The sequence below is a fragment of the Schistocerca cancellata genome, chromosome 1, assembly GCF_023864275.1.
Source record: "Schistocerca cancellata isolate TAMUIC-IGC-003103 chromosome 1, iqSchCanc2.1, whole genome shotgun sequence".
NCBI lineage: Eukaryota > Metazoa > Arthropoda > Insecta > Orthoptera > Acrididae > Schistocerca > Schistocerca cancellata.
The window spans coordinates 531,572,503-531,586,339 of NC_064626.1; the positions used below are offsets into that span (position 1 = coordinate 531,572,503).

Below are 13,837 nucleotides of genomic sequence, written 5' to 3' on the forward strand. Positions count from 1 at the left end.
CGGTATTTGTGTTGTACTCATTTTACACTTATTTTTCTTCTTTGTATAGCGTACAGAATCCAACTTTACACGAACTTCCACGCACTTTTTGCGCAAGGTCACGTCACCTTAAAGAATATTACTTGGCTTTAATCCAGTAGCTGGGCCCATAACCTGTTGTCGTTTATGCAGATTAACGCTGCTAAATGACAAGTAACGACTATTTAAGGGACAAAACACAGAGTCCAATGCACTCCGCACATCATATCTTGTGCGCCACTACGAACGCTCGTAAATGCATATTCACATATCCCCAACAAAATCACTGACATTACGTCTACTGCGTAAATAAAGTCCTATAGACTATACATGATCTATGGTGTAAGACATTGATATGTACACTCTCTGGTTGTCAAGTTCGAAACGCGAATGTTTTGGCGGGAATCGGCTTGTGAGCTTGTTCATGGTGTTAACAAACTTTTTGGCAGGCGTGTACTAAACTTTTCTCCATATTATCATGGATGAACAGTGTATACCAGAATTTCATATTCCTTCTTCAGCAGATGACCTTACAAGTGATCGTTGGAAAAACGCAGGGAGATATACTGTTGAAAATGTGATTGGTATCGGAGATTTGCCAGGAAAACTTGCTGGTTAGTTAATGGAGTGATGCCAAATTGACATATTTAGTGGTGCATTATACGTGCGTGTCCATTACGATGCTGTTATTTCAAACTAAGACCCGAGGAATGTCTGCTACATACGTGTATGTTTGAGAGTTATAAGAAGAAGTTGTGCTGTGTTTATGTGCTAATACAATACATCGTATCGACGGTGACTTCTGTAAATCCATTCTTCCGGCTCGTATAGCCTGAGACTAGGTGTATGCTTTCCAGTTATGTAGTCTCAAGGGCCCATTGTTGAAAAATATAAACAAATCGTAATGGGTGAAGTATTTTATGTATACAGTAGCGAAATATAAAATTCATTTTAATTTTAATGACAGAAAACATGTTTTTTGAAGCCACTGTAATAATTTAACATATAGCTGGTTTATTTATATTTTGCACAGCACGCACAGTTTCTTATACTTACAAGATCTATCGCCTTTTCCAGAATGTCGGGAAGCCATGCACGATGTTGGTATGCTGTTCGTCCTAGACCATTTTGATTCACTGTTCTCGGTGATAGTCCACTTCAGAAAACTGGAGTGGAGTGTGTTAACAAAAGCATGGGGTGCTGTCATGCAAGGTAATACCTACCAAATTTTCATATTAACTAAGCAGAGTAGGTCCACCGTCCTAAATTTTGTGCTTATTAAATTATGTTCTTAATATTTGTGGTGTAGAAAGTGGAGAATTTATTCAAAAAGTATGTAATCCCATTTGCATCTGTACTCTGCAGAGGACAGAGCATAATTTATTTATTCATCCAAGGACAATCACAATGATATAGGAATTGTCATGGTAATAAAATGATCATCATTGGTTCAAAATATACATAGACACAGAAATTACAAGTATTGTTTAAGAGAACAGAATAGCTGGTTTGCTGTAGCGCTGATGAAGGATCCATCCTGGCATTTGCGTGAAAGGATATAAGAAAACCTAAATTGAAGTGGACAGACAGAGCAGCCTCCATCCTCCTGAATATGAGGCCAATCTCTGACATCTGCACTACCTCATTCATTTGGTGCTTGTTGTACAATGTTGTTTGATTTACATACAACTTGCCGCCTGCGTAGTGCAGCGGAGTGTTACTGCCTTCCATGCAAGGGGCCCAGATTTGATTTGCGGCAGGGGACTGGGTGTTGTGTGTCCATCATCATTGACACGCAAGTCGCTGAAGTGGCGTCAACTAAAAAGACTTGTAATACGGCGGCTGAACCCCTGAGGGGATATCCTGACCAATAAATGCCATACAATCATTTCATTTGTTTTTGCTTCAGGCAACATAACATAAAACATGATTTGCACACATTGGGTCACTGGTGGCGGTCGCCACTGATGGTCACCTGTGACTGTGATGAACACTCCTGAATCACTGGTGTCCCAACACCGCAGCTGTTGCCAACTGATTAGTTACTGAAATGGACTCGTACAGGAGTAGCAACTAAGTTTTGCTAGCCTTTTATGGTCCGAAAAAACAAGGTATTAAATTTAAAACAAGAACATACACAACTTACCTTTTTTTCCCTCAGCCATGCCCTTCTAATTGAAATCAGGCACAAACTTTGTTATAATTTCTTGCCACAAATTCGTTTTTATCACTTTGTTGCTATAATCATCCCTTTTCACATCCCAAATAGCAGGATGACTTTGTGCTCTTCATCAGAATATAGTAGGCTACAGTCACTCAGGAATAAAGTAAGGGCGCTTGAAATCTTGCTATCAAGTGAACTCAGATATGTTAATATACTGTGCTTAACTGAACACTTGCTGAAAGAAAAGGAGTTAAAGACAGTGAAAATAATGGATTATGTGTTAGCAGCACAAACTTGTAGAAATCAGTTTACACGTGGAGGGAACTGCATATACATAAAGAAAGATATCGAATTCAGTAACTTAGACAATGTTGAATCCTTAAACACTGAGAAAGATTTTGAAATATCAGGCATAGATATTCCAGCATTCAAGTTAATTGTAATATGTTTATGTATATCTCCAGAGACCAACCTAAAAAAATTCAATACTCGGCTTGATACTTTACTAAATAAAGTAGTAACAAATCGAAAAGCAGTTCTTATATGTGGAGACCTAAATGTAGACTTTTATAAGCGAAGCAATTCAAAATCTGAGTTGATAAACATATTAACAGCCAATAATTTGGGGATTACATTCTACTCCCCTACACGTGAAACAAATCATTCTAACGCTACCATAGACCAAATAATAATAATAAGCTCCAAAACAAAATATAAATCAGTTGTAATTAAAGCTGGACTGTGTAAATACTAATCCATCGGGTCGACAGAAGCGTCCGATCCCACGCGTCGGCTTTGACCCGTGACGTAAGGGTGTTGTCGTGTGTGACGTCATGACGGCGCGGAGTTTGGTTTGAGTGTGGCATGTTTGTAGATGTCGTCGTGTTGTGGTTTGTTGTGCTCTCTGGTGGTATGTTCAGGGGTTTCGTTCGTGTGGTGTAATGGGCTCCGTTTGCCTTTGTTCATTATCCAGAATTGTTAGTGTGTCAGCTGTGTTTGTAGTGGAATTCGTTTCAGTGAGTTAACGATTTTGTGTGAAGGTTAATTTAGTGTTCGCTGTATGTCGTGTGGTAATTTTAGTAAAATTAATCGTTTGTTTTTGTTCAGGAATGGATATGACGGACAAACTTAAGTGCGCAGGTCAAGGGAAGTGTTCAATCCCGATGTGTGGCTGTGTATCAGGAGATGTTTTTGAGCTATATAGGCCAAGGGAAGTGTTTGATCCTAATTTATGGGATCGGGAGCTGCTGTTGAGCTATATAGGTCAAGGGAAGTGTCCGATTCCAGATGATATTGTTTAGTGGTATTTGGGGAGTTTTGTGATGTCTGTTTTTTCTTTTTGTGCGGTTTTGTATGGGGGTGGGCGTCTAAATTTGTTTATATTTAGTTTGCCCACCACCCAAAATACCCCATTTCCCGCGCTTGTCCCGTTAGTGTCATTACGCTTCTTGTGGAAAGTGTGTGTGTGTGTGTGTTTGTCGATGTATTTTCGTCCTCACAATGTGCACATAACGACTTTATATGCGCCATATTGGAATCGTGGTATATGGTCCTTTCCGCCATATTTGTGACGTCATGGGTCAAAGCAGACGGGCGGGATCGGACGCTTCCGTATTATGTGAGGAAGACTACACACATGGGCAGAACTTTCAGTAATACTGCAGTACAAACTTTCCAGAATTATCTCCAACAAGAATCATGGGAGATAGTGTATAGTACAGAAAACATTTCTGATAAGTTTCAGACATTCATGAATATTTTTAAATATTATTTTGATCTTGCTTTTCCATTGAAAGCCAAAACAATGCAAACCACTAAAAGCAACATGTGGATTACTAGTGGTATAAGGAAATCTTCTTCTAGAAAATGGTACCTTCACAATATTGCAAGAAGCTACAACACAACTCAAGAGTTTGATAGTTACTTTAAAAAATATAAATCTATCTTAAATAAAATAATAAAGGAGACAAAGAAAGGAGACAATGACAAATACATAGAAGATGCTTCAAACAGAACCAAAGCTGTCTGGCAAGTTGTAAAAAAAAAAGAAACTAAATCTTACAAAAGTAGAGTTAATAATATAGTATTAAAGGCTGGCTTGGAAAACATTAATAACCCACAGGAAGTAGCTAATATGTTTAATAACTATTTTATAAATGTAACAGAGAAACTACTACATCAGACTTCTAATAGAAAACAGAATACAGAAACAGGGAAAAAAGTCTCAAGCAGATCAATGTTTCGGTACCCAACAAATGTAGTAGTAGTACAGGTTACAATAAAAAGTCTCAAAATGAAACACTCTGCAGGTGTAGATGATATACCTGATTTCATTATAAAGAAGTATGGAGACTTGATTACTGAACCCTTAACCCACCTATGTAACCTATCTTTTTCTACAGGAACTTTTCCTTCATGTTTGAAAATAGCAAAAGTAAAGCCATTATACAAGAAGGAAACAAAGATATTTCCAACTACAGACCACTGGCACTTCTGTCTGTTTTCTCAAAAATTATAGAAAGGCTTTTCAATAAGAGGCTAACAGTCTTCTTAGAGGTTAATGGCATTCTGTCAGAATCTCAACATGGATTTAGAGCAAACCGCTCAACCGAATCTGCAGTTCACTCTTTTCTATTAGAGACACTGATAGTATTAAACAACAGAAAACTTACAGTGGGCATATTTTTAGATTTGTCAAAGGCATTTGACACCATAAATCATGACAAATTGCTACACAAGCTAGAAAATCTTGGCATTAGGGGAACAGCTAACAACTGGCTCAGCTCTTATCTTAAGAACAGTGAACAATTTGTGGAAATAGATCAAGAAAGGGACAATATCATTAGGAAATATAATTCCAAGCTACTGACTGTTAAATATGGAGTGCCACAAGGATCAGTAATGGGTCCTGTTCTGTTCTTACTCTATGTAAATGACCTAAACACAAGCAATGACAGCAGTAAAATATTTCAATTTGCTGATACGGGTGTTCTAACTACAGGAATGATGACAATGACTTAATAGTCTCTTCTTGTCGTCTTCAGTCTGGGGTTTGATGCAGCTCTCCATGCTACTCTATCCTGTGCAAACTTCATCTCCCAGTACCCACTGCAACCTACATCCTTCTGAATCTGTTTAGTGTCTTCATCTCTTGGTCTCCCTCTATGATTTTTACCCTCCACGCTGCCCTCCAATACTAAATTGGTGATCCCTTGATGCCTCAGAACATGTCCTACCAACCGATCCCTTCTTCTGGTCAAGTTGTGCCACAAACTTCTCTTCTCCTCAATCCTATTCAATACCTCCTCATTAGTTATATGATCTACCCATCTAATCTTCAGCATTCTTCTGTAACACCACATTTCGAAAGCTTCTATTCTCTTCTTGTCCAAACTAGTTATCATCCATGTCTCACTTCCATACATGGCTACGCTCCATACAAATACTTTCAGAAACGACTTCCTGACACATAAATCAATACTCGATGTTAACAAATTTCTCTTCTTCAGAAACGCTTTCCTTGCCATTGCCAGTCTACATTTGATATCCTCTCTACTTCAACCATCATCAGTTATTTTGCTCCCCAAATAGCAAAACTCCTTTACTACTTTGTGTCTCATTTCCTAATCTAATTCCCTCAGCATCACCCGACTTAATTCGACTACATTCCATTATCCTCGTTTTGCTTTTGTTGTTCATCTTATACCCTCCTTTCAGGACACTGTCCATTCCATTCAACTGTTCTTCCAAGTCCTTTGCTGTCTCTGACAGAATTACAATATCATCAGCGAACCTCAAAGTTCTTATCTCTTCTCCATGGATTTTAATACCTACTCCGAATTTTTCTTTTGTTTCCTTCACTGTTTGCTCAATATACAGATTGAATAAAATCGGGGATAGGCTACAACCCTGTCTCACTCCCTTCCCAACCACTGCTTTCCTTTCATGTCCCTCGACTCTTATAACTGCCATCTGGTTTCTGTACAAATTGTAAATAGCCATTCGCTCCCTGTATTTTACCCCTGCCAGCTTTAGAATTTGAAAGAGAGTATTCCAGTCAGCATTGTCAAAAGCTTTCTCTAAGTCTACAAATGCTAGAAACATAGGTTTGCCATTCCTTAATCTAGCTTCTACAGGTAAGATAAGTCATAGGGTCAGTATTGCCTCACGTGTTCCAACATTTCTACAGAATCCAAACTGATCTTCCCCGAGGTCAGCTTCTACCAGTTTTTCCATTCATCTGTAGAGAATACGCATTAGTATTTTGCATCCGTTACTTATTAAACTGATAGTTCGGTAATTTTCACATCTGTCAGCACCTGCTTTCTTTGGAATCGGAATTATTATATTCTTCTTGAAGTCTGGTGGTATTTTGCCTATCTCATACATCTTGCTCACCAGATGGTAGAGTTTTGTCAGGACTGGCTCTCCCAAGGCTGTCAGTAGTTCTAATGGAATGTTGTCTACTCCTGGGACCTTGTTTCGACTCAGGTCTTTCAGTGCTCTGTCAAACTCTTCACGCAGTATCATATCTCCCATTTCATCTTTATCTACATCCTCTTCCATTTGCATAATATTGTCCTCAAGTACGTCGCCCTTGTATAGACCCTCTATATACTCCTTCCACTTTTCTGCTTTCCCTTCTTTGCTTAGAACTGGGTTTCCATCAAGCTCTTGATATTCATGCAAGTGGTTCTCCTTTCTCCAAAGGTCTCTTTAATTTTCCTGTAAGCAGTATCTATCTTACCCCTAGTGAGATAACCCTCTACATCCATACATTTGTCCTCTAGCCATCCCTGCTTAGCCATTTTGCACTTCCTGTCGATCTCGTTTTTGAGACGTTTGTATTCCTTTTTGCCTGCTTCATTTACTGCATTTTTATATTTTCTCCTTTCATCAATTAAATTCAGTATTTCTTCTGTTACCCAAGGATTTCTACTAGCCCTCGTCTTTTTACCTATTTGATCCTCTGCTGCCCTCACTATTTCATCCCTCAAAGCTACCCATCCTTCTTCTACTGTATTTCTTTCCCCCATTCCTGTCAATTGTTCCCTTATGCTCTCCCTGAAACTTTGTACAACCTCTGGTTCTTTCAGTTTATCCAGGTCCCACCTCCTTAAATTCCCACCTTTTTCCCATTTCTTCAGTTTTAATCTACAGTTCATAACTAATAGATTGTGATCAGAGTCCACACCTGCCCCTGGAAATGTCTTACAATTTTAAACCTGGTTCCTAAATCTCTGTCTTATCATTATGTAATCTATCTGAAACCTGTCAGTATAGTATTAATATTAAACACTGAAAAAACTATAGCTATGGATATACACACAGCACAAACAAAAAATCTGATATCACCCAATCTAGAGCTATACGGACAGGCAATTGCCAAAACAGCCTGTACCAAATTTCTTGGACTTCATCTACAAGAAAACTTGAAATGGGAAGCACATATTGAGCAAATGAATAAAAAATTAAGTACTTCTTGTTATGTGCTGCATACATTAAAAAATTGTACCAGCTACAACACCCTTTAGTGTGTATATTATGCAGTTGTACACTCTCATCTCCAGTATTGGATTATTTTCTGGGGAAATTCTGGAGATGCCATCAAAACATTCAAAATTTAAAAAAAAAAAAAAAAAAAAAAAAAAAATTATAAGAATAGTGGAAGGGGTAGATAATCGCAAATTATGTAGACCATTGTTTCAAAAAAGGATTATCCTGCCAGTTCCTTGCATATATATACTTGAAAATATAATGTATTTAAAGCAAAACTTACATACAAAAGACCACTCATCATTCAAAATCACACAATACACAGCTATGATACAAGACAAAAATTGGATGTACATGTTCAAAGTGCCAACACAGAGTTCTTTCAAAACAGCCTTATCCATCCTAGTATCAAACTATAAAATGCCTTACCAGATACCATTAAACACATACAAAATATTGGTCACTTCAAATCTAAACTGAAGTTGTACTTAGTTGATCACTGCTTTTACACAGTAAATGAATACCTAAAAAACTAAATTTTTGTGTGTTTACCCAATGTAGTCTCATTCAGAAGAACATTTGTATTTTATCTCTCTGTATATAGCATAACAACATTTATTTAAGTATTCATCATTAATTGATATATAAATGGGTGTTATTATGTACAAAGGTATATTATATGTAAAGCTGTTAATATTAACAAAAAATCCAAATATCTCTTGCACACTGTGCAGCTGTAGATGAAAATGGATCAATAAATCAAATCAAATCAATAAATCAACAAAATCTTCCGTGTAAATCAAATCTAAATTCCTGACTACAATGTGTACAGTATAATGTATAATGAATGTTTTTAGTCACTGTCTCAAAAATGACTGCCTGTTGGTTGGGGAATCTGCAGCACTGTGTCTGTGATCTGTGTTCCAGTGTGAACACGCCAATTCAAACTAATACATGTCTGGCAGTGACTGCTGTAAACACAGTGACCTTGTCCGTCACATGTGACGAGGGTAAGTCACTGCTGGATCACAGTGGCTCGGTGAGGCAGTGTAGTGTCCCAGTGTGAATGCTCCAGTTTAAATGAATGTATTTCTGTTGGTGACCGTCACAGGGGTCCCAGTGTGAAATGGGCCTTGGAACACCGACTGGTGATTCCTTCACCATGAACATGCTGCTATGGCCCTTGCACTAATTAGTCTGGAAAATTGACTCCAGGCTCAAAACAGTCAGTTATAATGGCACCCCATGTGTCTCTTCATGTCCTTGCCTCAGTTCACCGGAAAAACTGAGTCTATGTCCGCTCATGATAATTGAGATGTTGCACTCAGGAGAATGAAAAGACGTTACCAACATGCACTTCAGATCTTCTACTTGTGATTTTCTTTTAAAAGTATTACACTGTGATAATGTAATGTGACAAGTTGTTTGTAGTTATTCCCTTTTGTTATTAACCACTACTTGGCCTCCTGTAAGTAATCTTCAGTTGTATAATATGCATTAATTATGAAGATCATTTTAGCTCCATTTTCATTCAATCAGGTATATTTTAGTAAACTTTTTCATTTCATTGGGCGCTTTATTCTAAAATTTTATTCGTTGATAGAAAACACTGTTTTTAGTTTGATTTTCCTTGGAAAATATGTGGTAGGTCCAAACTAGCTCAGTTGTTCTATGATTATGTATAGAACTATTAGTGAAATATTTAGCGGGCATAATGTTTCCCCGATATGCCCAACGTATTGGCAGATATACTCACTTGGTGCAGTAAGGTTACCCATCTTTAAAGATTGTTCTTTAAAGTGAGCCAACTAATACTTCTACTTATTCTTCTTCTCTGCAGTTTAAAAATCATGTCTTTCTTTTGTGTTTTTGATCCCCAGAACAGAATCACATGGGTAATAACTCAGTGCATGTAGGAATAGTAAATCACCACCAGACACTGGGTGTTACAAACTGATGATAAAAGCATATAACTACGGCGGTAAAATTCTTTTTGCCTAAATCTTTGTGTGTTCATTCCATGTTAGCTTACAATCAATGTTCATCCATTAAACTTTGTTACACTACCCAGTTGTAAACATCCTTGTTTCATTTGTTTTATCCAATATGGGGTCTGCTACTTTATCAGTGGCTGTGATCACCTAAGAGAGCTTTTCTTCCATATCTTATACTGTCAGGAAAACCATTGATATATATAAACGGAATTGGACCCAATGCACTAATCTAAGGTGCCTGCACATTCCCTCCTCACACACAGATTTGCTATTGCTCTAACTTACATTTAGTGCTTTTAGCTTGTTTAGTAGTATTTTATGGTCAACAATGTCAGAACATTTGAAGAAATCTAAAAATTTGCCCGTAACAGTTTCATCCTCATTAAGGGCTTCAAGTGCCACTTCGACGAACTCTGTAACGGCCGATATTGTGCTTCTCCCACTTTGGTAACCAAACTGCTTCATTGCAAAGGTCGTATTTATCCATGTAACTCATAATCTATCCTTCCTGATTGATTCAGTTATTTTTTAGGATGCAGTTGGTAGTGAAACTAGCATGTAGTTTTCAGTGCCCTCCACATTGTCTATCTTTAGCAAGGGCAAAACAAGCATGTGCTTTTGGTACTCCAGGAAAATACTCGAACTAATAGATTCTTATTATTTTTACATGGCTTTTATGCTGCCTATGCACACCTTCAGAAAAGAGGCTGTAACTTCATCTACCCTTGCTGACTTCTTAATTTCTAAACTTTTTTCGTGACTTGGAGCTATGTTGTGTTTGCTGTCTTAGTCATTGTAGGTGCTGCATCTAGGAAGATTTTGCTGCAACTTCTCTGCAGTAGCAGAGAAATAATCATAAAATTTGCCAATTTCTCAGATTTTCCATTGTTCTCCTTCCGTATTAGGACTTACATGTTGTTATAATTGGGTCTGCCTTTCCCAGTTTCATGTTTTAAAACATTCTGGTACTATGCTGTTGTTTTCTGCATTACATGTTATTAATCATTGACTTTTTTTCCAGCAAGCAGTACCCATGTGTACCATCTTTTATACCTGTGATAGTAATCTAGGAGCTGTGGATTAGTGTAGCGCTTTTGCAAAAAACTGAGAGATTCGAGTGTCTTGGATGACTTTCTAATACCCACAGTTGTCTATCTATTTGTAAAATGCATCTTAGCTTCTGGAAGTGTCTCCTCAAAAATCCACATTGTTTGCCATATACACTTCATCCCAGATTTGATTTGCCATTATCCAATAAAAAGTACATACTTCAAGTTCCGGGAAGATCCTTTTGTAAACCTGCAGTTTTAAGGATTTTACCAAGCACATTTTTTTAGCTGTGTATAATGATGATGACCAGAAAGGCCAAAATACACTCATAAATACTATTTTTTGCAATTTGTAGTGTACACATGATTTTCCACCTTTTAAGGTAGATTTACTTGTGCATAAATTTTAATTTCATGAGTTTCATTGGGACAGGTAAATATGCGTGGACTGTGCCTGTTTTAATGAAACAGTGTATTTCACTTTATTCAGATATTTTGCTTTCTGTGTGGTTGAATCACAATAACTTTAGATTCTAAGTTCTATTGACTAGTACATTTTAGCTACTAAATTACTTTCAACTGAATGTTTGTAAATGTTTTGGTAGTATATTAAAGGAGAAAAATTCTAAAGCTTTCAGGATTAGTGTCAAAGAATTGGATAAGACTATTTGTGACTCAATGGAAGCAGATAAGCAGCATAAGTACCGTAATGCCACAAAAATGATGGTGTATTTGCTTACACAATATATAAAAGGTTTTGAAGACAGACTGGCCGGGTGTGGCAAGGTAAATTTTATTTTTCCAGCATTATGGTATGTTTCGCACTGCTGACCACTAAAACTGCAACACCAGGAAGAATAGCAAATTACGAAATTTTATTTTCTACGCACACACATTACAGTGGGAAGAACTCACAAATTTGTAGCTGATTTGGAGGGTATGCAGCGTGGGACATTTAGTACACAGAACTGGCATCACAATACCTCTAACATGACTGGACATTGAGCCAAACTGTGCTTGGGCGACAAATAGGGATATGTCATTCCCTCCTGCTTCCGCTGTATGCCAGAGTTCATCAGTTGTCGCATCTTGGAAGTGAATGCCTGCCAGTCTCTTGACCAAGTATGTCCAGATTTTTTTCAGTTAGTGCAAGATGGGAAGAACGTGCTCTCCAGGGCATCAGTTGAATGCCCTCTGTGTGATGGTTGATCAGAACAGTGTGGGCAACATGGGATTGTGCTTTATGTTGTTGAAAGAAAACATCAGAGAGACCTTGAAAATGGAGAAATCATTGCCCATAAAGTGACAGCAATGTAATACTGATATCCAAATTACTGGCTATGCGAACCAGAGGTGATCATTTTGTGTACCCCACTGGTACCACATACCATTAAAGTAGGTGCTGGGTCTGTATGACACTGATAAGTGCAATCTGACAAGATTCATTCTCCATAGAGCCTGCACACTGCAGCAGGATCATGGCAGTTTATTGCTCCATGGCATTCCTGCTTGCATTCGTTAGGTTGCCCGACTGTCACACATAGCTGAAATCAAAGGGTCAAGAAGACGATACTCATATTGTATGCAGGATCTCAATAGTACCACACAACTAGAGTTGTATGAAAAGCCTGTATGTTTCAGACGTGTCTACTGTTTTTTGCTGCACCATGGGTGGTGTGCCTCTCTAGGTTGTTGCATCAGTGGAAACTGCAGTGATTGTCATCTTGTTGATAGCCCACAATGCTCCAGACAGCATCACGCTTTACATGTGGACACTTGATTTGCTGCAAACAGGTCTATTATGTAAAGCATGTCGCTGTGGAATTCTCTATGGCCAAGTGAACAATATGTCTACAGACAGGTTGTCTCAGTTGGTAGTCACAAGGGGCCATTGATATCCTGCACGGCATTGAATATTGCCCTCTTGTACCAACTGCTTCTACATACACATGGCAGTGATTGAATCCCAAGAAACATGAGCAGCTATATCACAGAACAATAAACTGCATTCTCAATAGGCTATGATCCCTGCAACTGTCAAATTCTGACATATGCTGGCAGATTTTTCTTCTTCTTACACAAGTAACAACAATAATAATAATAATAATAATAATAGCATGCATCACACATCATGCCAATCTAATAAAGATGCCACTTTTGTGGTGTTGCAGTTTTAATGGCCAACAGCATATGTGAAGAGTGTATCTATAGGATATTACTTTCTATGATTTCAATCCTGTTGCTTGTAATTATGTACTTGAACGTAACTTAATTGAAATAACTTTGTGATTGACATAGGTCAGATGGGTGTTGTGTTGGGCTAATACACAGCATGCCAAAAGCTCATGCAGTTGATATAAATCTTATTGTTTTGTTCTCCATCTCGTGTAACATGATAATGCTCTGCATACACCCTCAAAACAGGCAGCACCACAAGAAAATGGAGAAGAAAGAACTCTGAACAGATGGTGCCTAGGTCCTACCATTTGTCAGCTACCTTAGTGACAATCAATCAGAGCGTGAGTCTGGTCACTCTCTCCTATACTGTACAGGCTGCACACAGTTTTCATTTTGCTCTGCTACCTAAGCTCTCAGTTAAAAGTCAGCTGCGGTTGATCATTGCTGCCTGTAACATAACTTTTTTGATTTATTCTTACATGATGTGTTTCCCAATGTGTTGTGTTGTATCTTTCATGGAACGTGTGTAGCTAACTGTGAAAGTGCTAAGGGAAGTGATAAGATTATTATGATCCTGCAAATGAGGACTAAATGCTGGTGATAGTAGAAAATGTATGACTGTACAAAGTACAGAACTGCACAGCTGCTGCTATTGGAGCCATGTCACTGCAACACCTAATTGATAACCATTGACATCTCCTACTTTCTTGCTCAACTGTCAATCATTGTGTTATCCAGATCCAGGTATATTTGCTCAAAAAGAGTCACAACTCCTGAAATCGTTTTCTCATCCTATCTAGAAGCTAAACTTTGAAGTCTAAGGCAAAAGTTAGTGACTCATGGTCTGTGACGAGTCGGAATTTTGTTTTGTGTTATAAAACATTGACTTTCTTGATGCTATAAATATATACTTCAGAGGTATAATTGGCGCTCATTCA

At 37.9% G+C, this 13,837-nt stretch overlaps 1 protein-coding gene across 1 annotated transcript in view; it reads left to right on the plus strand.

Moving 5' to 3' along the window:
• Nucleotides 1–400: 400 nt before the first annotated feature.
• The window catches only part of LOC126179332 (condensin complex subunit 1), a 221,110-nt gene continuing 207,673 nt past the window's right edge, over nt 401–13,837 (plus strand). The window contains exons 1-3 of the mRNA XM_049924600.1: nt 401–632; nt 1,096–1,230; nt 11,353–11,507. Coding sequence (XP_049780557.1) covers nt 497–632; nt 1,096–1,230; nt 11,353–11,507 — 426 coding nt within the window. The 5' untranslated portion in view covers nt 401–496. The remainder of the gene's footprint in view (nt 633–1,095; nt 1,231–11,352; nt 11,508–13,837) is intronic.